Source organism: Corvus kubaryi, unplaced genomic scaffold (genome assembly GCF_017639235.1).
Source record: "Corvus kubaryi isolate FWS band 111438036 unplaced genomic scaffold, C.kubaryi_AGA036_p1.0 split1-37355, whole genome shotgun sequence".
NCBI lineage: Eukaryota > Metazoa > Chordata > Aves > Passeriformes > Corvidae > Corvus > Corvus kubaryi.
Genome location: NW_024582078.1, coordinates 3,162,187 through 3,188,760, shown reverse-complemented (window position 1 = coordinate 3,188,760; position 26,574 = coordinate 3,162,187). Strand labels below are relative to the sequence as shown.

Sequence of the window (26,574 nt, the reverse complement as noted above, 5' to 3'; positions counted from 1 at the left end):
GAAGTAAAACCCACTTGGGTTTAGATTTTATCCTTTTAAACATTTCCAGGTATTGAAATCAGGACACTTCAGCACTGAGAATTAACTGTTAGCTGGGCTTTTGTAGTTTATGTTAATTTTACATATAAAAATATGTTTTAATGTGTGTCATGAGCTGTAATTTATTACAGGTAACAGCTCTGTCAGCCCCAGCTAGAAGATTAATGGAACACTTTGGTCAGGTCTTACAGGGGTGGATGTTCTTTAGCTCTTTAACAGTAGGTTAGGAAATTTAAATTCACCTCTAGGCAGGATTCCTGTATTTCCCTTTAGACTTAATCCATGGAAGTTCCATAGCAGGGCACCAGAAAAAGAAGGCTAAGAGATTTCTTTAATTACTGACAGTTTTATTATCATTGTCTCTTACACTGTCTGCATATGAACAAAGTTCCAGAACCTTCAGAAAAAGCTGAGAGTGAGACATTTTGTAAAAATGCCATAGAATTGCTAGGGAGTAGTAAAAATAAATTACAGCATTGCAAAAATGCATTTCACTTTGCCATAGAAGCTCTACTATTCCATCCTATACACATTATTTTACAGGTTTTACAGTAGCCATGGAAAAGAAACTCACACGACCTAGGCAAGACAATTGCTAACCAAAGGCACTGCCAACAGGATTTTGCGCTTAAAGAAGGGGCAAATACTTCTAAAAACAGCTCAACTGACCCATGAGAATTTGAGTTTCAACACCCACCAGCTCTTCAGATGCCCCTCATCTTGAAAAAAACCAAAAGAAAGAGCCCGCTGGGGGCACGAGGTTTTCAGCAGCATCCACAGTGATTGCATACGAAGCCATGCCTTCTACAAACTGTCAAAGACATGCTGGGGCCAGGAGGGGAGAGGGGACACTCACCAAAACTCACCAAAAGAGAAAAAAAAGGAAACCTGCACAACTTTTAGCCAGAAAGAAAAGGGATTTCAAACCAAGCGTGTGGCTCTTCCCTCTCAGAACCACTGGCAGTTTTTACAGCGTTCTTCCCCGGTGGAACTGAAGTATTTATACGGTGCTGTCAAGGCTCAAAGCACCAGATAAATGGTATTTAAATGACTTCACAAGTGACTAGTGAAGTACTAAGTCTGCTTGTAGCTGGACAAACAGCCCCAGAGCATGGAAAGTGCTGCTCTGTGGCTGCCAGCAGTTGTTAAAGGTCATTGGGTGTAGAGTACAGTACAGCTGGAGGCTCTTCTGCACCAGAGCCCTGTGAGCAAACCCTCACTGCTGACCAGAACAGGAGCTGCAACTGAGCTTGGCAGAAAGTGGCTTTCACACAAACCGAGGCCTCGGAGTGATGCAGTTACTCTCATGTGGTTTAGAAACAAACATACTCAAAATCTGGAAAAAAAAAATCCCAAGCAGTCACCTTGCAGAAAGAAGCAAACCAGTTCCTCATCCCTCCTCATCCCACAACGGTGCGGGGGACACGGGGGGACAGGAGGGACGAGGCCTCTGCACAGCTTCCTCCTTAGTCCAAATGCAAAGTTTTCACACTTAAGGGAAGAAAAAGGCACTGAGGTAAATTTTAGACTCCTCCACGTTCCCCAAAACCCTGTCGCCTCCCCTCGCACTGGGTGCAGGTGGGATCCCAGCAGCCACAGTGAGCTCAAAGGGGCTCATCAAGCCCACAGAAACCCCTTTCCCTGCCCCACCCCAACCCAGCATTGACGTTCCCTGTTCTCTGCTGTGCTGTAAACAGAGGGAGGGCTGGCCCTGGCTGTGTGCAGCGTGCTTGGGACGAAGCACTGAGGGTAAACACGGGGCCCATCCTCCCCCACCGGGATCCCTGGAGCATTCCCAGCCCGGCAGTGATCCCTGCATGGCATCAGCACCATGGAGCGAGGGCAGGGACCGAGCCTGCAGCTCGAGCACTTTTCTGAGGGATGCTCGGCGTGGTGGGAGCCCTGAGACAGGCAGAGAGGGACTTGCTGTCCTCTCCTAACTCCATGGAGAGAGCAAATCCTGGGAAGCTTCCTGGACGTGCAGGAGAGCACCAGTTGAGAGTGGGGAAGGAGAACAGGGCACAGGGAGGGTGTGACAGGGACAGCAGGGCTGGGACAGCACTGCGAAGAGGGGGAGCAGGAGGAAGCACAGGCGGGGTGAGCAGAAAGCATCCAAGGACAGTAATTCCCTTACCTGGTGCCACCTCCACACCCCAGCCCTGGTTGGGGCTTCTCTCCCTCAGGGCCAGACACATTCACAGCTGAAAATCTGATTTGTGAAGGGGCTTTGAGCTTTCCTGGGTTCCTCTGACAGACACGTATTGCTAAATCTTCAACACTGAGCCCTCAGCCCATGCCCCAACCATCACCTTCACACTTTTCAAACAGAATTTCTGGAAACTAGGTCCCAGTTCCTACAGAGTAGAGAACTGGTGAAACACTGGCTAACTTAGCATCAGGGGTATTTACTGTAATTCAGCTCTTTTCAAAATTAGAAGTCAAATAGAATCAAAATGAATGATTTTCCTGGGAGTTACTATTACCAAGTTGCAATAATATTTACTAAGAGACTGTTGGGGTGTTGCAGCTGCCTTGGTGTCATAACCTGACATTTCCCTGGCTGCCTTAGCCCTGAACAAGTCCATCCAGCGCTGGTTACAGCTGCAACACCCACGTGGTTCGGTGCAACAACCTCCTCCCCTTCTGCTGCTGCTTCCTGTGCTCTCCTTACGAAACCAGAACTGGGCCACGAGGGCACTGTGGGCCACAGCACCTCCAAACAGGAACAAGCAACTCGCTGGGAGGAGCAGGAGCAGCAAGAGTTGCCCTGCTCGAAACTTCAGCCAGCAGATGGGTCCTGTTGGGTGTCACACCGAGAATCTTCCACGGAGCCTCTCCAGCGGATGGCACAGCTGGAAAGCCAACCAGCAGCTGTGTTTGCTTTGTTGAAGCTGTTTCAGAAACAGGCTTCCCGTTCTTGGACTGGCTCTGGTCCTGGGAGAAGAGGTTTCAGAAGAAGAAAATGCAGTAGGATCATTTTAGGGGTGCTGGGAGCCAGTCCTCATGGAAGGTCGAAGAGGGAGAATGACGACTAAGGTGTCCTGAGAAGTCTTTTCATTTAAAAACAGTCTCTAGCTTAGTCTGATGCCCAGGGCCTCCTGAAGGTTATCCAGGTTTGCCTCTGGCTTCTTTCAAGGTCTGTTGCAGTCTCTGTTTGAACCTCTCATACTTCCTGTGCACTTGCTGGATTTTGTCCTTCTCTTCTTTGTCCAGGATCATCAGGAAGTTCTGCAGCTCTGGGATGGAGAATGCGTCCCACTGCAACACCAGCAGAAACACAGGGGAAGTGAGCACACACCTGACGGGGTTTGTGGGTTCTTACCTCTGAATCTGTGAGAAGGAGCAATAAAATACATCTAAACGTATCTGATCTCCAGGGATTTTAATCTCATGTTGTGAGGGAGAAGGGGTAAGGGGCTACAGCGTGAAGGACCATCCCAATCCTCCCCCCGCACAGCACAGGAAGCAGAATCCTGCAGGATGCAGCAGCTCCCAGCATTTGCTTCATTGTGGTGGGGAGCACGATTTCAACCAAAATCTGCCTGTGAATTTATTACCTGAGTGTCCCTGGCTTTTACTTCAATTAGTGGATTACTTCTAACAGTGCTCAGCTAATCTAATTAGCAACGATTAACCCTGGGGTGGCACTGCTGGGTTCCATAAACAGATTACAGAGTGGCCATCAAAACTGGCCTCAGCATTTTCACAGCTCAAGTTTGAATTGTTTTAAAAACCCAGAGCATTCAGGAGCAATAAAAGACCAACCCAGCCCCATCAGAGGGAAACAGCCCTTTTTGTGCCGCCTCTGCCACACATCTCCCAGCCCTGCCACGTGCTCCACATTCATGTGAAAAACGAGGAAAAGAGTCACCAAGGTACCTCAACTTCCCCAGTTTCGTTCTCCTTCAGCACAAAGCTCAGCACATCCGTGTCAGGGCCCGCCAGTAGCCGCAGGTACAGGGGGTACTCGGTGAGAGGGAGCTTCTGGAAGAGCACTGCAAGGGACAGCAAACAGCCACAGTGAGATCGGGGCTGCCGGGGCAGAGGGAGGCTCAGGAGGTCAGCTGCAGCATGGGAAAGGATGCTCAGGATCACAGGGGAGGGGGCTGAGTCTCTAGCACAGATTCATAACAATCTCTTTAAGCTCTCAGGGGGTTTCAGCCCCTTCTGAAACCATAATTCCCCACTAACTTAAGCAGCGTCACCTCCTGTGGAGGTCTAAATCACCTGGATTTAGACTTTGCCCACCTGATACCCCAGTGAGTCCCACAGCACACCGAACAGAAGCCAAATTCACCACTCCAGGGAGAGCTGGAATGCCAGGTGCCAGGCCCTGAACTAACTCACCTTGCCCATCTTTCCGCATCTCCTTGAAAAGTGCAAACTTCTGGGGGTTATCCACCACCATGAACTTCTTCAGGAGCCCCTGGATCACCTCGCTCACCGTGGTCGTGCTGCTGATGTGGAGCTGCTTGATGGCATCCAGGGGCAGGTAGAAGGAGGTCCTCTTGTCCGTCATCTCAGCCAGGTTCACCTCCTTGAGGGCATCGTAGATGGACTGGGGCCGGATGCCGGCCGGCACCGTCACGGGGCGGCGCAGCTTCAGGTGCACCTTGATGAACCCTGTGTACGTCCCATCGTCGTTCTGCAGCAAAGCACACAGGGATCAGGCTCCAGGGAGCTTTTCCAGTCCCTTTTCCACCACAAGAGGCTGGTCTGCAGCGTGGGGTGACAGCAGGACCTGCCCCCGCTCCGGGAGTTCCAGGGTTTCTTATTAATCATGTCAAAAATACCCCATAATTCCGGGACAGTCACTACTGGTTTTCTCTTGGCAGTGACTCATCCCTTCCTCTCATCTGTGGGATCTTGTTTTATTTCAAGCCAGCCCTGCTACAAAGGCAGTTATGGAAATTCCATTACATGGAATTTGTAGTTGCACTTAATTTGGATTTGAAACCCCTGGTTCAGCAGGACCTCCCAACCTTATTCCTTAAGTTTTACTCCCCATTTAAGGGATTCTCACATCTCCGTGTAACAAATCATCACTGGAGATCAGCTGATCCCACCACAGGTCTCTTACCCCACCCTGAGCTCTGCAAAAACACAGGAATCAGGAGAAAAGCCTGGTTCTGCACATTCCACCCAGGAAGCCTGGCAGTGATGAGGGCAGAGCATCTCTCTCTGGAAAGGTTTTGGGTTTCTAAATCCACTTCCAACAGCTGCTGAACTGCCCCAGTTCCACCGTGACTCATCCCCACTGCAACAACGGGGGCTCATCCATTTGGGGCAAGTCTTTGTGGCAACTCGTTGCCAGAGATCAGTGCCAGGAGGGAGGGATGGAGGCAGGGAAGGGTTACCTGGAGTGTCAGTGACACTGGAAAGCCAAGCAGGAGGAGAAGCAGCGTGACAGCCACCAGCCCTCTCACCCCATGACACCTTCCCCACAGGCTGGCGCCGTTCAGAGCCCACAGAAACCAGCAGCAGTGTCTGTGTGTGAGGGAAAACCAGCCCAGTACGTACCAGTTTCATCAACAGGCAGTTGGTCACCTTTGCATTGTACTTCTCAATCTTCTGTTTGATCTCCTGGACGGTCGGAGGCTCGGGTTTTTCTTCTTCTACCGTTTGTGTTACATTCTGGAATCAGAAGAGCCGGGCTTTAGCTGCTTTGTGTGTTGGGTAACGCTCCATCTGTTCAGCTCCACGTTTTCTTGGGAAGGCAGGAACGGATCCTGCGCAGATCCCGAGCAGTGATGACGCAGGCGGGGATGGTCCCTGCAGCCAGGAGGCTGAATGTGCAGGATGCCACATCCCAACCCCAAACCACCTCTGACACCAGTGACAGGCAGTGCAGGGCAACACAAAATGCACCAGTTGGTGGCACGGAGCAGTTAAACATCCCAGTGCAAACCAGGACAACATATCCAGCCCTTAAAGCCCACTTTGAAAGCAAAGCCACCTGCACCTGTGAGCATTTATTTACTTCTGGCAATGCAAGAAAAAAAACCCATCCTATTTCCAGTATTCACAGCTCTGACTCCCCAAAACTCGAGCAGCTTCCAGTGGGTTCACCCAGGCAGAACCTGGAGTTAAATCTCTCGCTGCTCTTGTCCAAAGCTTGGGAAATTATAGCTCAGAGCAATAAAAGCACACGAGCAGCAGGCTGGCTGTGTGACTAATAATAAATCAGGCACTGCAGGGCCAGTCCAGGCATCCCAGCCTGTGTCAAAAACTGCTCAGTGCCTGCGTGGGCTCACCCACAGGGGGACAGAGGCTGCTGCTCGTCCAGCTTTGGGGGAATTTCCTCCAAAACCAGCAGATTTGACCTGTAGGTGGGCTCTACCTGAAGGCCACCCATGGAAATGTCACTAATGAATAACCACAGAATCATTAAGGTCGGAAAAGATCTCTGAGCTTGAGTCCAGCTGTCAACACAGCACCACTAAACCACGTCCCCAAGGGTCACATCCACGGGCCTTTTGAACAATTCCAGGGATGGTGATTCCACCGTTTCCCTGGGCAGCCTGTTCAATGCTTGACCACTCTTTCACGAAGAATTTTTCCCTACGATCCAATCTAAACCTCCCCTGGCTCCCCTCCAGCCAGGAGGGCAGGTCTCCACAGCACTGCCTGCTCTATCTGCTGGATCTGCAGCAAACAAGCCTCTGTGTGTCTGGGCAATGCTCAGCGGGCTGGATCCCCCAGCTCAGAGCTCTGCTGCCTTCCCATAACTCACCACCTTCCCTGGAGACAGCCTGGGAACGCATTTTGCCAGCTCTGCCTGGAACTGTGCGCAGCGCTCTCAGATTTTATGTGGGCTTGCTCAGAAGTTGGCATTAGCAGGGAGCAGAAAGCGTGAAGGGATGTGCCATCAAGGCTGGGAAGGCTCAGAATGAAAACTGTAACCTCTGAGAAGGGAAAAAAAGGGAAAAAAGGCAGCTTGGGGAGCAAAGCTTGTCCCTTCCCAGACAGCCCCAGAGCACACACAACAAGGACGCAGCAAGCTGTAAATAAGCCAATACTGCCCAAGGCTACCCATGGTATTTCTTTCAGGAGGAGAATCAAGCAGAGGACAAACTGAAACCCTGGCTGCAATCTGGCAAGGCAGCTGCAGTGCTGGGACTCACGGCAGTGATTCCCCAGTGACAGCTCACGATTTCACAATTTCTGCCCCAGAGCAGCAGACAGCTCGAGACACCCACGTGGAGCAGGCACCCAGGGGACAGCTTCAGCCTCCTTGGTCACTGCCTTCCTTGGGGCTCCAAGAGAGGGAGAGGGGCTTTAGACCAGGGCCTGGAGTGACAGGAAGGGGGTGATGGCTTAAACAAAAAGAGAGGAGATTTAGATGGAATACTGGTCAGAAATCCTTCCCTGTGAGGGTGGGCAGGCCCTGGCACAGGGTGCCCAGAGAAGCTGTGGCTGCCCCTGGATCCATGGAAATGTTCAAGGCCAGGTTGGAGCAGCCTGGGACAGTAGAAGGTGTCCCTGCCCATGGCAGGGGTGGCACTGGATGATCTTCAAGGTCCCTTCCAGCCCAAAGCATTCTATGACAATAAAAGCAAAGCTTTCCTGGGTTACTTGAGAATTGCACATAAATATCCATTTATCAGAACTCCCCAATCTGTCAGAGCCCTTTGGCTCACGCTGCAGCTCAATCTATCCACTGCACCAAGCCTTGGCCACACACAGGCCAAGGCCGTGCGTGGCAGGGGAGTCTTTAAAAATCATCTTTAGAAATCATGCCAAGGGCTGAGATTTTGAAAGTAGCACGAAGGAAAAGAAAAAAAAGGAAAAACAAACAAAAAAACCCTTCCCTATAAGTTAACAGAAGATGAACTCTCAGAAACCCTGCACTTCCTCACATCACCCATGTCACTGCACTGACACAGCCACAGCTGGGCTGCCCCTCACCAACCACAAGTGAGGGAGGGCAGGGGACCCCCAGGACCGTCCCCTCCTGCAAGCAGAGAGTTGGAGCTGCAGAGCTGAGGGCACCACACATCACCCATGGCACAAACACAGCCCAGCAGAGACAGCATCCACACATCCATCCACCCAGCCACCCAGATACGCATGGCAAAAGCAAACACGGCAGCTCTGCCTGCCCCTGTCCCTGTCCCTGCAGTTTGCTTGTCCCCAGCAGGGCAGGTCCCTCCCTCCTGCGATGTTCCCAGCCCAGGGCCACAGCTCGTGCCAGCAATTAAGAGCCGTGGAGCGGCTCGGTTTCCATGGAGGAACACGGCGCAGCAGGGCCGCAGGAGCCTGGAGCGGTGCCCCAGCGCCTCGCAGCAGGCACACGGCAGACGAGGATGGCTTCGGGTTCCAAGAAACCCAAACCACTCGCAGCAGGAGGGGCCCGGCTCAGGAGCACGTCACCACTGTCGCACGATGTCACCGATGTCACCGCAGCGCTGCCCGGCTGCGGCATCCTCCCTTCCCCACAGCGGGCAGGTCAGGGGTACCTGCAGCCTGCTCAGCCCCCTGCCAGCCTTCCTCCCACACCCTCCCGTTGCAGGGAAAGAAAGTTTTCATAATCTCTTTGCCTGCGTCCATCCCACCACGGGCTCGGTGACAGGATAGTGTCTGGATGAAACCTGGGGACACACAATAAGGTCACGGCAGAAAAATTAAGGCAAACTCCAGCCAGCTGTGCCAGAGGATCCAGAGTGGGGCCACCCCAGTTGCATGAGCTATTTAGGGCTGGGGGAGCCCATAAGGGCACTGGGGATCCAAGGGCTCAGCCCTTCAGCTCTTCTCGCCATTCAAGTGATGCTCAGGCCTGGCTGCACCACGAGCCCCCCAAGCAAGAACCACCCACCCATCCCAAGCCTGTACACCTAAATATTCTGCTTTTCTGTCTTCCAGACCCAAACCAGCCCAGCAGCACCAGCCCCGTGGTGCAGGAGCCCCCGGAGGAGCAGCCACAGCCTGGGAAGAGAAGTGCTGCTCCCCCCCCAGTGCCTGATCAGATCAGCCACTTCTTGCTCCTCACAAATCAACCCCAACCTCCAGTTGTGCAAAGTTTCTGGTGCAGAATCTGCAATTCTGGCTAAAGGGAGAAAAACAGAAGCTTTAACCATAAACCGTTGCCACATTTCCTGTTGTACCGGGACAGGATGAGACGAGCTGTGAACAAAACCACATCTCTGATCTGCACCTACACCCTCGCGGGCACTGCTGGGCCTGCAGCTTTCCCGCATGGAAAACAGGGAAGAGCCAGCTCAGCCATCCTTGGCCATCACCTGGCCTCGTGGCCCCGGAACACGACATCAGTGTGGCAGCAGAGGAACCGGCACATTGCCCCGTGCCACCCTCCTGGGCCACCGGCAGGAAAACCACAGGAAGCCTGGAGCTGCCAGGAGGGCTCCACGCCTGCTCCATGGAAAACCTGCTGCACAGCATCGCATGGCCGTGGTTAAACATACTGGCAGCGCGCTGGAATCGCTCAGACTGGGCAGCTGAGGGCTTTGCCAGCCCTGTGGCACTGCCATAAAACAGCTCGCGGGCAGTGGTGGCCGCAGTGGCGCAGGGACCCACGGGCTGCCAGGACAGAGTCTGGACACGGTGATTTGGGACATCCAGAGCAGCGCAGGACCCGCCCATGCCCTGCCCCTGCCTCCACAACCCACATTATTGCTCAGCTGTAAGAAATACCGATTGTAAGGAGTGGCTGGAGCCTCAGCTGGCACTTGGGCTAATGCTCCACGGGACAAAGGCTGCCCGGGATGAGCTCTGGGAAGGGGCAGGACCGTGGCACACAAAGCCCATGGCCCGGGGCTGGGCAGAGTTCACTGCCCCGGCCCCCTCTGTGCAAGCCAGCACTCAGCTAATGAGCTGTAAACTCCTGCCAGGCTTTTATGGACAACCCAGGGGCCATCGAGATGGTGGTGACAGCTCTCAAAAGAGTTCTAAGTGACAGATATCTCCATTTATCAGTTTGCAAGGATGCCAGGAGAAACACACCCCACATTCAAAGAGCACCGTCCCTACAGCCTCTCACCTTCTCAAGTCAAGCCCCAACTTAAAAACCTTTTAAAAGCACCCAAGGCAACAGCTCTGCACCAATTCTGGGCCCCTGTTTTGGGAATAACAGCTCCAGGTGGGACCCAGGAGCTGTCCCACCACAGGAGCTGGTGTGTGGTCACAGCCTGGATGCTCAGCCCACAAGCTGGAAGAGCAGCAGCTCAGGAGCTGTGGTTCAAAGCAGACACGGAAAAGCAGCAGAGGCAGAAGGTCTGAGTGTGGCCACTCCTTGGAGCCAGGGCCACCTCCCTGCAGCCCCAGGGACACCATCCCTGCCCCCACAGGGACACCGTCCCTGCCCCTCGCTCCCAGCCAGCTTTCCTCACCAGCTATTTCCTTAATGAATCTGAAGAGCAGAGCAGTGGGGACGGATCTGGCCCAGCATCACCACATTCTTGGCAGTCTTATCTCGAGGCAGAAGCGGCCAAGTCCTCCCTGGTGTGCTCGGGCACAGCTCCATCACCATTTCCATCAGCCAGGCTGTGACAACTCGCATTCCCAAACCCGCGGCCCAAGCTCTCCCTTTGGCTCCTTGTTCAGACTGCAGGAGCACTTCAGAGATCTCCTCTGAAGGGATTTTATGGCCTGGGGCATCAATCCTCATTTTTCCCGCTTATTAAGGAAAGATTTGTCTTAAAGCACCAGAAAACAAAGCCTGGAGAAGCACATCCGAGTGTCCCTGGCTGTGGAGCCGCAGTTCAGAGCGGCATCGCCTGGGACCACAAACACAGTCCGGCACAAAGGACTGGGAGGAAATGTGAGTGCTTCAAATTGGATTCAGGAACACGAGAACCAACAGCTCAGATCTGTAAATCCTGCTGCAGCAGGGAGTGGTGGCAGCTCAGGGACATTGGGGACAGGGCTGTCACCAGAGCTGGGACATCTCTGCTCTCACAGAGCTCTCCATCCCTGCACTTCCCCAACACTTCCCCTTCAACACCCACTGCCAGGGTTCACAGCACTATATTGGGAAAGGATCCACTGCTCCAGCACAGACAGGCAAGGCAAGAATCACACAAGAGATCTGGACCAAAAAAATCCCAAAAAAACCTTAAATACCCCCAACAGTTCCCTCCCTTTGAGAAATTCAGATGAGATGCTGTGGTTTCCTTTGGGGCTCAGAGGAAAAGGCAGAAGACAGGAGAGCTGTGCCTCTCCAGAGCAGGGAAGAGGGATGGCTGCTGCATCTCAGAGAGGTTAGAGCAAGTGAAGATGGGCTCAGTGTTTTGATTGCCATGGAGATTTCACTTAGAAACCGATTTTCCTGCCACAGCTCAGCTCAGCAGTGAGAGCTGACAAGGTCCTCACAGGGAGCTGCATCTCAGGGGTGTCCAGGCTGGAGCTCCTCTGCATTGCACCAGGCTGGCCATGCCCACATTGCCCCCCCAGGCCCAGCTGCTTCCCTGCACCCCACAAACCTGCCCTGAGCACCGGCCAGCCCTGGGATTATGGGGCAAGGCCAGACAGGATCTTGGAGATCCCCTCATCCAGCCCCTGTTTGGGTTCTGCCCCTCCTGTGCTTCCCATCCCTGGACATTCCCTTTCCCCCTTCCCTCTCTGAGCCAGCTCTCCCATCAGCCCTGATGCAGGACTCCAAGAGCAATTTTGCAGAGTTTTGAGCAATCAGGCTTCAGGCAGAAGCCACTGAAGCCATTCAGCTGGAGAGGCCCGAAAATGCAAAGAAATGGATCTCCAGGGACGAGGTCACATCTGAGATCTCAACCAGCTCTTTGCTAATGAGGAGTGATTTTGCTGATGGTTCTGAGAATAAAAAGGAATTACAGCATTCCTAGAAAGAGGCTCTTCAGACTAATACAGTTGTTTCAATCAGAAAAATTGTTCCTGTAATCCTACAGATCAAATCCCACTCTGTTAAGTGCTGTGCAGTGGCCTGTGTGTCCCCTCCCACCCACCCACAACACAACTTCCTCCACAGAGATGTTTCCTGTGTCTTTCAGCACATGCATCCCTAAGTTATCCGTACTGAGCTTCCTCCTGCCCAGAGCAGGCCCTGCCCACTGTCCTGGGCTCAGGAATCACTCCTGGGCATCCCAGGATGGACAACCCTCACCGTTCCCAAACACATCCACCAGCTCAGCTCACTCGGGGGTCTGAGCTGATGTTCTCTGCCCATGGCTAGGAGCAGGTGGTGAAAAACAGAGTTGTTGTCACACACAGCCCTTGCAGGGATGGAAATGTTCCAGTTGAATAATTACCACTTCAATAAGGTGCCAAGGTAAAAAGAGAGGACAGGGAGTGGATCAAAACCCAAGGGAGATGTCCACCACCTCCTCAGTGCCCACCACCTCCTCTTCCTCCCTGCCTTTGCTCCTGCAGGACCTGCACCACCACCACCAACCCCAAACAAGCCATGAACCCCCCAAAAACCTTCTTCCACCAAGGCCTGAGCATATTTTCTCTGTGAGAATCCACCTCCACACACAGACCCATTACACAACACCAGTTGGGTTCAGTTTAGCGGGGGGGGGGGATGTTTTTCATGCACAGGAACCATTTCCTCCCCACACCACCAACCCCCTGAAAGGCTCCATCTTCTCTGGCAGCCTGAGCTCTGCCGCCCACGCCGGTCACGTCCAGGTGAGGAGCTGGGGAAAAAGGGGCTGCGGCAGCTCCTGACCCCCCCTGTGAGGGAGAAATCCCAAACAGTGACAGCACCAGGCTGATTTCCAGAGGTCCCCGAGGATCTGCAGTGCCCTGGCTCAAACAGAGCAGCTCTGGCTGCACCAGCACCCCAATCTCCTCCATTTCCTACACAAATGAATCATCAAATGACATTTAAAAACCAGCAGTACGTGTCGGTTAATCATAATGAGAGGGAGCTGCTGGCTAGCGGGGAAGATCCCATCTTAAACATTTTCTTCAGAGAAATTCAATAAAATTCCCAGCTGACTGAAGCTCTCTCTCCAAAACAGCCCCCCCTTAGCCAAGGGGAGCCCTTGGACCTGCTGCAGGGAGCTGAACCCCAAAGCACCTGCTGAGGATTGCGGCTCTGCAGCCTCAGGTGCAAACACAGCAGAGGCTGAGCAGGAGCACATCGGTGCTGGTGGTTTATGGGAGGATTTTCAGTGAAAAAGCTGCTCCCCAGGCCAGATTTGATCTCTGGGTGCTGCAGGGCTCTCGTTCCCATGTGAAACTCCCACTTCTGCAGCAGCACCTTCTCCTTTTATGCTCAGCTCTGGTTGGGGCTCCAAAGTTCATGAGAGCGATTTTTATTTTATTATTTTTTTTTTTAAATAGACATTTAAAAACTGTGAAGCAGCCTTGGCAATGTTGCTGAGACACAAATCTCATGCTGGGTGAAACACTGCCCAGCCAAACCTCCGTCCTTCTCCAAGGCAGGCACACACAGCCCCAGGCTCCCCAAAAAGGACCACGTTCATCATCGCGTTAATCAGTTCACAGATTAATTCTGCCCTGAACTTTCCCATCCACCCCACAGGTGCAATTTTCACTCATGGTGCAGATTCTGCAAGGCCAAACCACAGGTCCCCGCCGGGGAGCCTGACCCGTGGCTGACAGCTGGCTAAAGGCTGCTAAAGGATTTCACCTCATGCTGAAAAAACGCACTGAGAGCCGGCTCCTCCGGCGTGAATCCCCGGGAAACGGGGAAACCCGGCGTGGCAAGGGCTGAGGAAAACCCGCAGCGGTGCAGACCCCGCAGAGGAGAGGGCAGAGCCCCCTCCCCGCCGGCAGCTCTGCCCTGGCTCCCGCACAAGCTCACTTTTGGCAGCACCCGCAGCCGAACGTGCGGGAGCCCCGGCATCCGCCAGCCCTGCGCGCGAGTTGCGTTACCTTGGCGGGGACCTTGCTCTGCGCGCTGCGGAAGAACGAGGTTTTGGCCGTGAAAAAGCAATCCTCGAGGTCTTCATCCAAGCTGCAGTAGCCGCTGCTCATGCTGCTGCCGATGGTCATGGGAGCCGGGCAGAGGCGAGGGGCTGCGGGCGAGCCGGGGGGCTCGGGGGGCCGGCGACCATCGGGGTCCCCGCTGCGGCTCCGGCGAGCCCCGCGCTCACATCCCCGGCTCGCCGCTTATCTGCAGCAGCTCCTTCTGCTCATCCTGCCGAGCTATTCCTCCTTAACAGGCAGCCGTGCCGGGTAACCCTTCCCTTCCCTCGCCTCCTGCTCCCGCCTCCCTGCGCAGCGGCGCTGGGGCAGCATGGAAGGGGCAGAGCTCCCAGTTCGCTCCCAGTTCGCTCCCGCTCCGCTGGCCGCTCCCGGGGGTGCCGGCGCAGCAGCATCGCCTCCCCTTCCTGCCCTCGCCCCGCAGCCCCGGCCACTTCCTCTTGCAAAATTTCTCACCCAGCTCGCAGCCGAGGTGCTGGGCTTGGCTCTGGCCCCTGGGGACCCCTGGCACCACCTTGGGGACCCAAAACGCGGTGCCACGGAGGGCTGGGGGCTGTTCAGTCCCTGTTAGAGCATCCTCGGGAGCTGCTGTGGCATCACTTTCTGAGGGAATCAAGAAGGGGGGAGGCAGGTGAGGACACAGCTCAGACCCTCCTCGGGGTGCCAGGACCCCCTGGCCACCACAAGTGGGTGCCTCTCTGCCCTGCATCTGATGTCAGAGCAGCAGGAGCAATTTCAGCACCCAGATTGAGGCAGCTTCAGCGGCAGCCCAGGAAAAAGCTGCTCAGTTCCTGGGCCCTGCTTTTACAGCAGCTGTGACCCTCCTGCTTGGAGAAGATCACCGGGATTTGTGGGGCTGGGCAGGGGCAGGGCTCTGATCCCCACAGGATCCCACAGGCAGGGACACCTTCCCCTATCCCAGGCTGCTCCAAGCCCTGTCCAACCTGGCCTTGGGCACTGCCAGGGATCCAGGGGCGGCCCCAGCTGCTCTGGGCACCCTGTGCCAGGGCCTCCCCACCCTCAGAGGGAGGAATTCCTTCCCAATATCCCATCTCAACTTGCTCCTCCAGCTGCTCCCACAGGGCTCCAAGACCTTCCCACAAGCCACCATCCAGCACTAAAACCTCTTCCCCTCTTGACAGGTTGCAGATGCTGCTCCAAACCCTCCCATCTGTATTGCTACGAGGCTTTGAGAGCTCCGTGCCCACCACAGCAGCATCCCATGAATACAAACCGGGATGTAGATGGGAAGACTGGCAACATCTGCATCTCAGAAAGAGGAAGGCAAGAATCCAAGTGGCTTTATTTACAGAGGGAATAAATAAGCCACGTTCTTATGGCAGCAGCGCGTTCCTGCAGCAGCACAGCCCCCTTGGCTCCACAGCGATAAATTTAGAGGAGAAAGAGGCTTAAATTGAGCATGTGCAACACCAGCAGAAAGTGCGGGTTGGGAGCATCAGCACTGGGGTCTTTTATGAAGCCTCAGCCCAAGTTTTTCCCAGGGGAACCAGTGTGCAACCCCTGGACGCCCCATGGAATTCTCCAAGAATCCCTCATTTATTCCTTGCAGTCCAGCTGCTTGGCACATCAGCTCCATAAAAAAAACAACAAAGACAAATAAACCCAATAACTTTTACCCCACTGTTCAGCAGCAGCTGCACTTAATGGTTACCTGCACATCAGCCCCCCAAAACCCCAGTGACCCCGGTGACCTGCAGCAGCTCACAGGTGGGAGGCACACAGCCAGCCCTGCCAAATCCAGGGACCCAACTCCTGGAGCTGCCGAGAGCAGTGGAGGCTTTTGGCAGCTTCGGCAGAGTCTGGATGTCACCCTGGGCGGCTGCTCTGGGACCCAAATGTAACACACTCCCAAATACTTACCCGGATCAAAGCCCAAATTATCAGTGCCTGCTGTTACATGGTAACAGCACTGAAATAGGTGATATTCAAATAGGTATTTCAGTGGTGCTTCCACTTTGCTTTATTTTGATAATACAATTTAATGACTTCCATCTATGCCAGCTATTAATTTTTTCATGTGTTTTCAGGCCTCTTCCCCTCCTGCCAGCATATTCAGGCATCCTGCTAGCCTCCTACTGGAATACTGACATTATTTTCCCTCCATTCTCCTCCTTTCCAGCAGCAAAACCTGCCTGACCAACAGAAACACTCCAGGAACGTGGCTGTGTGCTCAGATCAAGCAAACCTGGCAATGATTTTTCCCTGATTATCCATGAAGAATAATGGAGCTTTGCTGCAGTGATTTACCCTCATTAACCCCCAAATCAGCCCCCACATCCCCAGCACAGGCCACGGGACCCCTGCCAGGGCTTTGCTGCGCTGAGGATTCTGAGGTGCAATCCCCAGCCAGGGCTTTGGGATGCGCTTGAGGGTTTCTGTCTGCTGCTGGAATTGGAGAGACACTTTTGTTTCCTTGGCACAAGGGGCCTCCCCCCCCCAGGATGACACCAGGGCCGTGTCAGGGTGATGGATGGCCACAAAGCACGGGGTCCCTGTTTGTTATTAGGCCCATCAATAACCCTGGCTGGGGTGATCACCCTGAAGATGAAGCGAGCCCTTCTCATTTTTCCAAGAGCCCAGCATTGCTGGGGGAAGCCCAGTGACACTCAAAGGAGTTGTAACCACACACGAATTTAGGTTCACTCCCTTACACAAACACCTGGAGTGGAGAAACCGCTCTGAGCCCCTTTGTAATGCGTAGCTTAGAACGATCAACCCCGTCCCACTTCAGATCCCTCCTGACCATTTCATTCAGAGCAGCAGCAGCTGCCCAGCAAGGCCAGAGCTTGTACAGCAAAGGCTGGATGACAACCAAGCCCCACACACCCAACTGAAACCCCACATTTGCCTCTGGAAAAGTGCAAAATGTTCCCATCTCCAGGTCTTCCACAAAGAGGGACATAAACACGGGGTTATAATGAGGGTCAGAACACAGAATCACAGAATCATCAAGGCTGGAAAAGACCTTTGACTGCATCCCACCACACCCACTAAGCCATACCATGAAGTGTCGCATCCACTCATTTTTTGAACACTTTGAGTGATGGTGACTCCACCACTTCCCCGGGGAGCTGTTCCGAACGTTTCAAAAAAGCACACAGAGCCTGGAAAGGCTCCATGCCCGCCAATCCCACTCCAGGCAGGTCCCTCAGCAATGCCTTGAGCTGGCAGCACTAAGCATCTCCCATCTCATCTGGCACAGTGAGAGCCTCCTTGGCCCCGCAGCCTGTCCCACCCACGCTGGAGTCCCAGACACTGCAGGACCCCGGGGGGATTAAGGCAAAGCTGAGCCTTCCGGAGTAACCCTGGGATTACATCCCTAACACAGATTGAAGAGCCTCCATGCCCCCGGAACCACTGAAACTCTCAAAACAAGGCTGTCAGCCAGAACTCCAGATTTCCTGGAGAAATCGGCGCTCTCGCCCTGCACGATGCAGGAAATGCACCTGTGCTGCTGACTGCAGGCGCTGTGCACGGCGCTGGGACAGGCTAACGCCAATATTGATCCTCCTCCGCAGGCACTGGCACGTGGGGCTTGACGTCCCCGCTCTGCTCCAGGTGACAGCAGCGCTTCAAACACCCCAGAGCTCCACACACCCCTTCCCAGGGAGGGAGGGGGATGCCCACATTCCCAACCTCCATCCCACCCAGGCAGTGGGCACGGCGCTCACGGCCTGCAGGTGACACCTCAGTGACACTCCCAGACCGAGCCCTGACAAGCCCTCCCTGCTGGAAAACCCTTTGGGAGCAGGAAATCCGCGCTCTGGAGGCGAATCCGCCGGTCACCGCGGGGCTGTGCCCCCCCGAGCCCCCTCCCCGGCGTACCTGGCTGCAGGGTGGCAGGAGGGTGCTCTCTGGGGACAGCTGGCTCTGCCACTGGCCCGGCCGGCGACAATCCAGCTGGATGAGGCTGCGGCACTCCTGGTGACACATGTACCTGCAGTCTGCAGGGACAGAAAGGGCAGAGTGAGGCACCCCAGAACTGCAGGATGGGGTTGGGGGCAGTGGGGGACCCACAGGAAGGGACTGGATTGCAGGCAGAGGGATTCCAGCACGGCCAGAGCTGGAGCCAGGCACATGTCGCTGTTGACACACATGGCCCCGTTCAGGCACACTCCTGCAGGTGAGGAGATACCTCAACACCTCATCCAGAGCAAAAATTGCTCGCACACCCTCTCCCCAGGGAATCCTGGACGCGATGGAGCAGCACAAGCCGCATTCCTGCCACGCATCCTGCTGCCTCTCCCCAAGCCGCTGGCACACTGACATGGAAAATGCTCAAATCCCACCAAACCTCGGGGTACCCCTGGCCAGCTCCACTCCTGGGAGGTGCCACCTGTAGCAAAAGCTTGGCTGGAGCACAGGGAAAGGATCCTTCACCTCTCACCATCAGAAACATCTTTGTACTGGGCAGAGGTCAAAAGATTTAAGGTCATTAAATAGCATAGAAGGGTTTGGGTTGGAAAGGACCTTAAAGATCATCCAATTCCACCTCCCCCACCTTGCACTGTCCCAGGCTGCTCCAAGCCCCGTCCAACCTGGCCTTGGACCCTTCCAGGGATGGGGCAGCCACAGCTGCTCTGTGTCAGGGCTTAAACATGAAAATTTCAAGGGCCAGCTCCAGTGACAGAGGTGTGGATCGACCACCAGCAGCCCCAAATCCACCCCTGGAGAGGGCAGGGACACATCCCAGCCCCAGCAGAGGCTGTGACCTCCTGTCCCCAGGTGCAGCAAGGCATTTCTGTGGCTGTTTTCTTTGGATGCTGACCCAGTGTCAGACATTAACCCGTTCATGCACAGATGACTCTGCACAGCCCAGCTTTAACCCCTTCAGGCACAGGGTGGTCCTGCTCACCCCCAGCTGCAGAGGGGCACATTTGGCACAGCCAGCTCCAGTTATCCCATATTCATGGCCACCACTCCCACAGCCCCTTCCCTCAAAGGCCCGACTCCCCCAAACCCTCCTGACTGCAGTGAACAACCTCCTCCCGCTTTAATGGCCCACCTGAGCCTTTTAATTTTTAACTGCCACACAAACAACCTTAAATTTACTTTTTACACTGCCCAAAATTCCAGAGCGGTCACCAACCCGGAAAAAAAAAATCACATCCTAAAATCAAGGCAAGAGAGGTCACTCCAGAGAGGGATGTGAGTGCCTGTCCCTGCACCAGCCCCGTGACCTTGCTAAGAGCCACTGAATTTGTATTTTAAATACACTCCTTCTTTCTTTTTCCTTTTTGCCCCTTTTCCTTTTATTTCTTGAGCTTTTGGGTCATTGGTTTTGACTATCTGGGGCTTGCAGGAAAGCAAAGGAATATCCCATGTTTGCTCTGGAAACTGATTTCTGCTCAGCTCTGGTGAATTCTTCAGTGCCTGAGAATGAGTGAGAGGAGCGGAACCACTGCTGGGAGCTGGTGCCTGAGGGGGGAAACATCAATCTCCAGAGGAAACAGGGAAATCATTTATCATTTAGCATTCATCTGGCGTGAGCTGTCTGTCATTCTCCTGTTCCAAGTCACTTGTCTCAAGTAAGCCTGGGGGAAAAGCAGGGAGACTTGGCTTCTTTTTTTTTTTTAATTAGAGATAAGCTGCAGTTACAGTAATTTAATGCGTGACCTTTCGAGCAGCTGGAACTGCCTTTTAACAGGGGCCATTGGCCAAGTCTTTGCTGGAGGTGCCAGCTGGAGAACGCTCCAGCTGTGAGTTCACCTGAGCACCTGCCACCACCTCGTCCCTTCTGCCCGTGTGGGCCCAGATTTTCAGACTTGGGCAGCTCCAGCACGTGGGGCAGTGGCAGCCAAAGGTCTGACACACATCATTTGGACCACAGCAATGCCAATTCCTGGGCAATTCCCCCGGATCAGGCCCATTGTGGCATTTCTTTGTGGGATTAAAGTGTGACACCTCCTTAGTCACAGCCACCTATTAACAGACCTAATCAGTCAGGATCCGGTGGGGAACACTAATTTTAGAAACCCTGCACAGCTTTAGGAAGCAGCCACGTGACCGGTTTGCCAAGAGGAGCAGGATGCCTCCACTTAGGCTCTAAGATAATTTCCATTCCAGTCAAACAATGGAACACTTGGAAATGGAGTTTCCTCAAAAACAGAAAGATCACGGTACTGTGAAAAGCTTTGGTGGCTGAAGGGAATTCCCCTTTCTCCACAGATAAAGTGGGATGGAGTAACCCAGTCCCGTATAAATGCCCATCTCAATTCCTAAACACAGCCACTGAATGGTTCGGGTTGGAAAGGACCTTAAAGCCACGGGCAGGGACACCTTCTGCTATCCCAGGCTGCTCCAACCTGGCCTTGGACACTTCCAGGGATGGGGCAGGGCCTCCCCACCCTCCCAGGGAAGAGATTCTCCAGTCCTCTGCCCACCCCCACCCCCAGGATACCACAGACCCCATGGGGCACCTTCCAGCTCGACGTGACCAAGTGGAAACGGGCACAAAAGGAGAAGGGAGGCCCCACAGGTGTCTGAGAGCGGGGCCAAGGTGGCAGAACGGAGACTTCCTCCACTGAAACTCTGGAACCCTTCGGGGCTCACACACCTCGAAGTGCAGGCTGCACCTGAGGCTGGGCTTTGCAAGCTGCGCTGCTTGAGGCGCTCCTCGTGTGCCCGACGTCACCGGGCTGACCTCAGGGGTGGCAGCAGGATGTGGCCCTGTGGCACCAGGACAGCGGGAGGCTCTGAGGGGACAGGGCAGGACCTGTGGCACCACCGCCAGCACCCAGGGAAGGGTCTCAGTCCTCCTGCAAAGCAGGTTCTGACAGCCCCAGGGCGCTGATCCAGCCCCAGCCCCGCAGCTCCATCAGTGCGGTCTCGTCTCAGCAGTTTTAGGTCTAAACCAGATGGTTTGGGTTCATTTGTTTGCAAACACTGGCAAGCCCCAGGGGCCTGTTTCTGTTTGTCCAGAGCAGGCAAGGCCCCCTCGGTGACAGCCACCCCTCTGCGAGGTCCCTGCGCCGCTGCAGCATCTGGAGCACAAACCCAGCTGCTGGCAGATGCTCTGGAGCCACGATTTAACAAAAATCAGATTTTCCTTTGGACTGGCAAGTGGGGCAGCACTGAGAGCCTGTGCTCCTGCCCGAGCAGGGCTGCAGAAGAGCCAGAGGAGAAGCTGAAGCCACCTGGTGCCACAGGTGTGGTGCCAGCCCTGTGCCCACCCCATACCCGCCAGGCAGGATCCCTGTGGCCAGGCCATGCTCAGCAACACCAAGGCAAACCCTGCACCCCAAAGAGCAGCAGAAAACCTGCAAACCCAGCCAAAAACCCCAAATCCCACCACCACCTACCTCTAACCAGCAACACCTCCCTGCTGGGCCTCCTCGGCAGGCGCAGTCCCGCAGACCAGGGCTTGGATTTGGGGAAATGCCTGAAGATTTTACGGATTCTCTTTGTTACAAGCCCGAAGCAAGTGGCTGCTCCCTCCTTCCCGTCCGTCATCCTCAGGAGAGGAGGCCAGGAGCTCTCCAGGCACGTTCCAACCCCAAATGCTCTGGGATACAGCAGGCACCGGAGCAAGTTGTGTCTGCTCCCACGAGAGGCCTTTTCCCCCACGGAGATAAAGCCCTGACATTGTCCATTTACAACCTGCTGCCATCTGACGGGGTTATTTATTTATTTTTCTGAGCAGGGAGCGCAGCTCAGAGCTCGTGCATCTCCTGTAAGCCATGGAAAACTTTCTATTTCTGGGGCTTTTTGCTTGATAAGATAAAATAACCCAACGGAAGAGATTAGAGAGAGAAAGCGCAGGACCCGGCCGTGCGCTGGGAGGTCTCTTCCCGGCATCCTCTCTTCTCTCTTTGCTGCTTTTCCCTGCAGTCTTTTAAAGTTTGAGGGATAAATAGTCCCCAGTGTCTAATCAGAGGTTCAAGGAGTACACTGAGATTAACTATATCTATAATATTGATTAAACTCTGCACATAGTTAAGAGAGGCTTGTGGAGCCTTTCACAGCATCCGTGAAAATCAGGGCATTCTAAAAAAGACAGAGAGTGACTTTTTAGTGATAGGACAAGAGGGATGGTTTTAAACCAAAAGAGGAGAGATTTAAATGGGATATTGGGAGGAAATTCCTCTCTGTGGGGGAGGTGAGGCCCTGGCACTGATTGTCCAGAGAAGCTGTGGCTGCCCCTGGATCCCTGGAAGTGTCCAAGGCCAGGCTGGACGGGGCTTGGAGCAGCCTGGGACAGTGGATGGTGTCCCTGCCCAGGGCAGGGGTGGGATGGGATGAGCACTGAGGTCCCTTCCAACCCAAACCATTCCACGGTGTATCAGTGACAGCTGTACCAGCTGTCAGCTGATGGGGTGGGACACAAGCATCAGTTCAACAACGCCCCTGAAATCTGCCACTTTGGACCCACTCCCCCGAGACCTCTCTGCTCAGGACCCCTCTCACAGTTCCCAGCACCCTGCACAACACAGGGAGTAACAAAGGTGGAATTTAACCAGTCCAAAAACCACCCCGAGCAGCAAAAGCAGTGAGTTATCACAGGGGGCTGTCTCAGTCACCCAGAGAGCCCCTGGGCACATCCCTCCTTCCCACACCCCGACCAGCAAACTCCACTGAGCTTCACCAGGACGAAGCAGAGGGAGAAGCCCAAAAACCAACCTGCAAGGTAAGAGCTGGAGCCTCGGCTGGCGTCTCTCTCCATAAACCCTTCCCAAGGCACTGCACTGGAATGCAGCAGGAAACATGACCCTGGAAGACCTGAGCCACCCCACGAGCCTGTCCCACGGCTCTGGGCAGGTCCCCGTCCCTCCCCACAGCTCCATCTCCTCCCGGGGAGGAGCCCGCCCTGCCTGGGGCAGCCGCGGTGGGCGGGAGGCACCCCCGGACCCCACCCCGTCCTCACCCAACCCCAGCAGCACCATCCCCACCTGCCCGAGTCACCCGGCAGCAGGAAAAGCCTCAGGAATCTGCCTGGATCAGCTAAACGGAACAGAAATGCACGGTGCTGTGGGTCCTGCGAGCTGTCAGCGATTATTATTTACAGCGGCGAGACTGGAGGCACGGCTGAGTGTGGGAGGACGGCGTGGAAGGAGAGACACCAAAAGCACCGTGTCCCAAAGGGCACCAGTGGTGTGAGCAGAGCCCCGTCCGGGTGAGGCCGGGCTCGGGAAAGAACTCGTTAAAGAACTCGTTATCTTAAGCAAACGGCTACTGGAGAACCAGTAACCTTAGAACTGAAGTTTGCTCTACAAATTAGAAAGAGAAACGGTGTTTTACCAACATCCCTCCCGAAGGAAATAGGGGCTGATTCAGCGCAGAGCCTGAACACGGAACGAGCTGCTCTGGGAGATAAGGGCGGCTCCAGACCAGAGGCACAAAACGCGTTTGGATGCTGAGGTGCTTTACTGGGCTGGATCTGTGTGGTAAGATCTGCAGATCAAAAGCTGGCTTCAGGTGTGACTGCGTCTGCAGAGGTGCTGGACACGCTCTGAAGTTTCCCTCGAGGGCTGCCCCACACACAGCCCTGCCCACAGGGAAGCACGGCGAGCTGGAGTGACTTTCCTGCAAAGAAGCCCTTCAGCCAACAGTGTGTTATTTTAATATGTGTTTTTTAATAATCAAAATATTTGAATTTTGGTTATCAGAGACACCGGGAGCCAGGGAAGCACTCGAGCCGTTCCCACCCGGTGTCCACCCAACCCTTCCCACCAGGAAGCGGCCCCAGCTCCCAGCCCAGCCTGGTTTCTGTGCTGTCCCAAAGCCAATAAAACACGCAGAGGGCTTTGAAGCTGCGTTAGTCACCAGGACACCCAACACGGCACCCGCCCCACCAGAGCTCACCAAACACCCCGCAGCAGAGATGTGCCTCTGCAGCCTGCCCGTCCTGCCCCCTTCTCCTCCCCTGCCAGGAAAAGCTGGCAGGAAAAGCTGTCCCCCAGCAATTTACACCCCGACACGGAGATTATTGACTTTACTACTGACTCAGCTCTGAGAGGTGCCAGCAGCACAAAGCCACACGCATTAAATAGAAGATATTCAAGGCACAGCATAAAATGGCACAGCTACTCCTGCCCAAGTGCCTTCCCTCCAAGGCTGGAAACAAGGATTTTCAGGGAAAGCCAGTCGGATTTGCCCCCGAGCTGCCACCTCCCCATCCTTTCACGCTGACACGGCGGGGAGCAGGATGCTGGATGTCTGTCCTGCACAGAACCTGGAACACTCCGAATAAAAGCAGGGGAAAAAGGCTCCCATGTCTCAGGCAACATCTGCATCAGCCCCAGGTGCAGCACCCCCGGGCAGGACTTGGGTTAAAACCAGAGAAGGTCCTCCCTGAGCCTCCTTTTCTCCAGACTGAAGAGTAAATAACTATAACAAATAAATAAATAAATGCCACTTCCCCATTTTACTAAATACAGCCAGATCTGACGTAAATAAAAATAGGCCAGAACTGTACAAACAAAAACCTGAGTATCCTCAGGCTGCAAGTCAAGAGCAAACAAGCGGCAACTCTGCAATCAGAAAGAAAAAGAAACATTCACCGAGTGGGGGAGAGCACACCCCGTCTGCAGCTCTCGGGCATTGTTAATGGGAATCACTATTGGGATGACAGGGAATGCAGATATGAGAGTCCCTCCCGCCCATCCCGGTTGTTTGGGGAGTTTCTGAGGCAGAACTACTCCCACAGTCTGCATAATTCTCTGAAATGAAAAGGGAAATAGAGTTATTTAAAATCTGTTTCAGTATAAGTATGGAAAACATCCTGCCAGAGAAGAAGTCCCTCAAAACAGCTTTGACGGCGTTTCGCAACGCCACAAAATTCTGTGAATTTGTATTTTAAGTCAGGATTTCAAAGCACACAAGCCAGGACCTCACCTCACACCTGACCCCAGTTTCCAGGGGCTGGCGAAAGAGCCTCGAGAAAGTTTTTTTCCCCCTCAAATAACCCTTATTTCTCCTAAACTCGCTATTTCTTTAAGCACGCTCATTCACACATTCCCTGCAGCTCCCCAGCCCCGGGAAATCATCCAGCTCTCAGCAGGGTTTGAGGGAATTAATCAGGAACGGCAGGCAGAAAGCACCCCAGAAATCAGATTTACATCCCCCTCGCTCCACCAACGCCCTGCGCCGCGACTTCCCAGCCCCGGCGTGTCCCCGTGTCACGTTGTGCTGGCGGCTGGGTTACATTTAATTAACAGCAGTCAGCGCTAAAGCCCTAATGCGAGGCAGCAGGGCCATATGGTGCGGCCGTCTCTCCCGGTCGCCCTTCATCCCAAACGGCACCGGGAGGCACGGCCGAGAGTCCAGCTCGCCCCGCGCCACGCAAATCCCCACCAGAAACATTTAATTGATTCGTAATCTAAGGAAAGCCAAGCGTAAGAACCAGAACTGGCTGAGCCAGGCACTAATTGCCCCGGTGAGGCTGGTGCTGCTGCACACGCCTGGCATAACCCTCCCAAACAGCCCCAAAAATAAGCAGCGGCGCGTCCCGCAGCCGGCCCAGAGCCCGCGGTGGGACGCGGCTCAGTCCCAAATTACCACCGGCACCAATTCCCTGCCCTCCACACCCACAGTGAGGGCACCCTCACAGGTACAGGTGATCCTGTGGGCACAAACCTGCGGGGAATGGCATCAGCATTAACACCTCCTGCTGAAAATCAAGAGGCTCAGCTGACCCTGACCAGCAAATTTTCAAGTCCCTCAAGCCCCAGCAGCTGCATCCCGAAAGAGTTTCCCCCCAGCCTGAGGGACTGAGCGGGACAGGAGCAGTTTCACAGCCAGCAGGGCTTAAATCCCCAAGTTATCAGTGACGTGGGTTTGCTCAAACCCCCTCGTTGCCCCTCCTGCAACAACCACGGGCCACACCTCCCCGGGGAGCGGGAGCAGCACCCCGGGACGGGGACACTGCGCGGGGGTCGCTGCACAGCCCCAGCAGAGTCACCTCGTTCGGCCCCTTCCCACACGGGGGAAAGAGGAATCTCTCCTGCAGAGCACGAACAGCTCCAGCAGAGCACGGATCCGACACGAGGAGCACGCGTCTTCGTGCATCTCCCTGGCACAGCTCCCTCCTCCCGCGAGTTTGGGCAGAGCTTCAGGCAAATTTACAAATTCTGGAGGACTTTACCCCTCACTGTAAAGCTTTACAAACACGAACCCTTCCTGCTCACCGCGAGCTGCTGATGCCAACTCCGCCCATGAGTCGATCATCTCCTCTTTCCTGGAAAAGCTTTATTTCCCAAACCCGCCCGGCAGCACCGCACCCGCGCCCACCGCCCGCACCCGGAGACCCTGGTCCAGTCCCTCCCGATGCGCAGCCCCCCGGGACCCCCCCAGGGGGAGCGGGGGAACCCGGCAGGTCCCCGCGGCACCAAAGCGGGACCCTGAGGGGTGCAGAGCTGGGGCGAAAGAGAGGGAGAGGGTGCGGGGGGGCAGAGGCCGGGCAGGGTGAGGGATGGGGGTGCGGGCAGGGCAGGGCTGCGGGACAGCGAGGGGCAGGCAGGGCTCGGCAGGGCTCAGCAGGACGCGGAAAGGCGCGGACAGCACTCACAGTCGCAGCGCAGGGCGCGCTCCCGCACCGCCTCCCCGCACAGGTCGCACCATCCGCGGCGCGGCAGCCGCGGGGCGAAGCGGTGGCCGCGGCCGCGCTCGGGGGACTCCCGCGGCGCCGCGAAG

At 54.9% G+C, this 26,574-nt stretch overlaps 1 protein-coding gene across 5 annotated transcripts; it reads right to left on the bottom strand.

Moving 5' to 3' along the window:
- Positions 1–365: 365 nt before the first annotated feature.
- Positions 366–25,782, bottom strand: RASSF5 (Ras association domain family member 5). 5 transcript variants are annotated; one of them, XM_042013638.1, is made up of 7 exons: positions 22,564–22,715; positions 21,246–21,325; positions 17,770–17,888; positions 5,560–5,673; positions 4,387–4,684; positions 3,919–4,034; positions 366–3,297 (listed from the first exon to the last, which is right to left on the bottom strand). In XM_042013638.1, the coding sequence occupies exons 1-7, from the start codon at positions 22,647–22,649 to the stop codon at positions 3,145–3,147; spliced, it is 966 nt and encodes a 321-aa protein (XP_041869572.1). In that variant the 5' UTR covers positions 22,650–22,715; the 3' UTR covers positions 366–3,144. The 5 variants fall into 5 exon arrangements, with proteins under 5 accessions (XP_041869572.1, XP_041869576.1, XP_041869575.1 ...); XM_042013642.1 differs by lacking the exons at positions 21,246–21,325; positions 22,564–22,715 and adding an exon at positions 25,519–25,782; XM_042013641.1 differs by lacking the exon at positions 21,246–21,325 and having other exon boundaries at positions 22,564–22,712.
- Between the last annotated feature and the right edge of the window lie 792 nt (positions 25,783–26,574).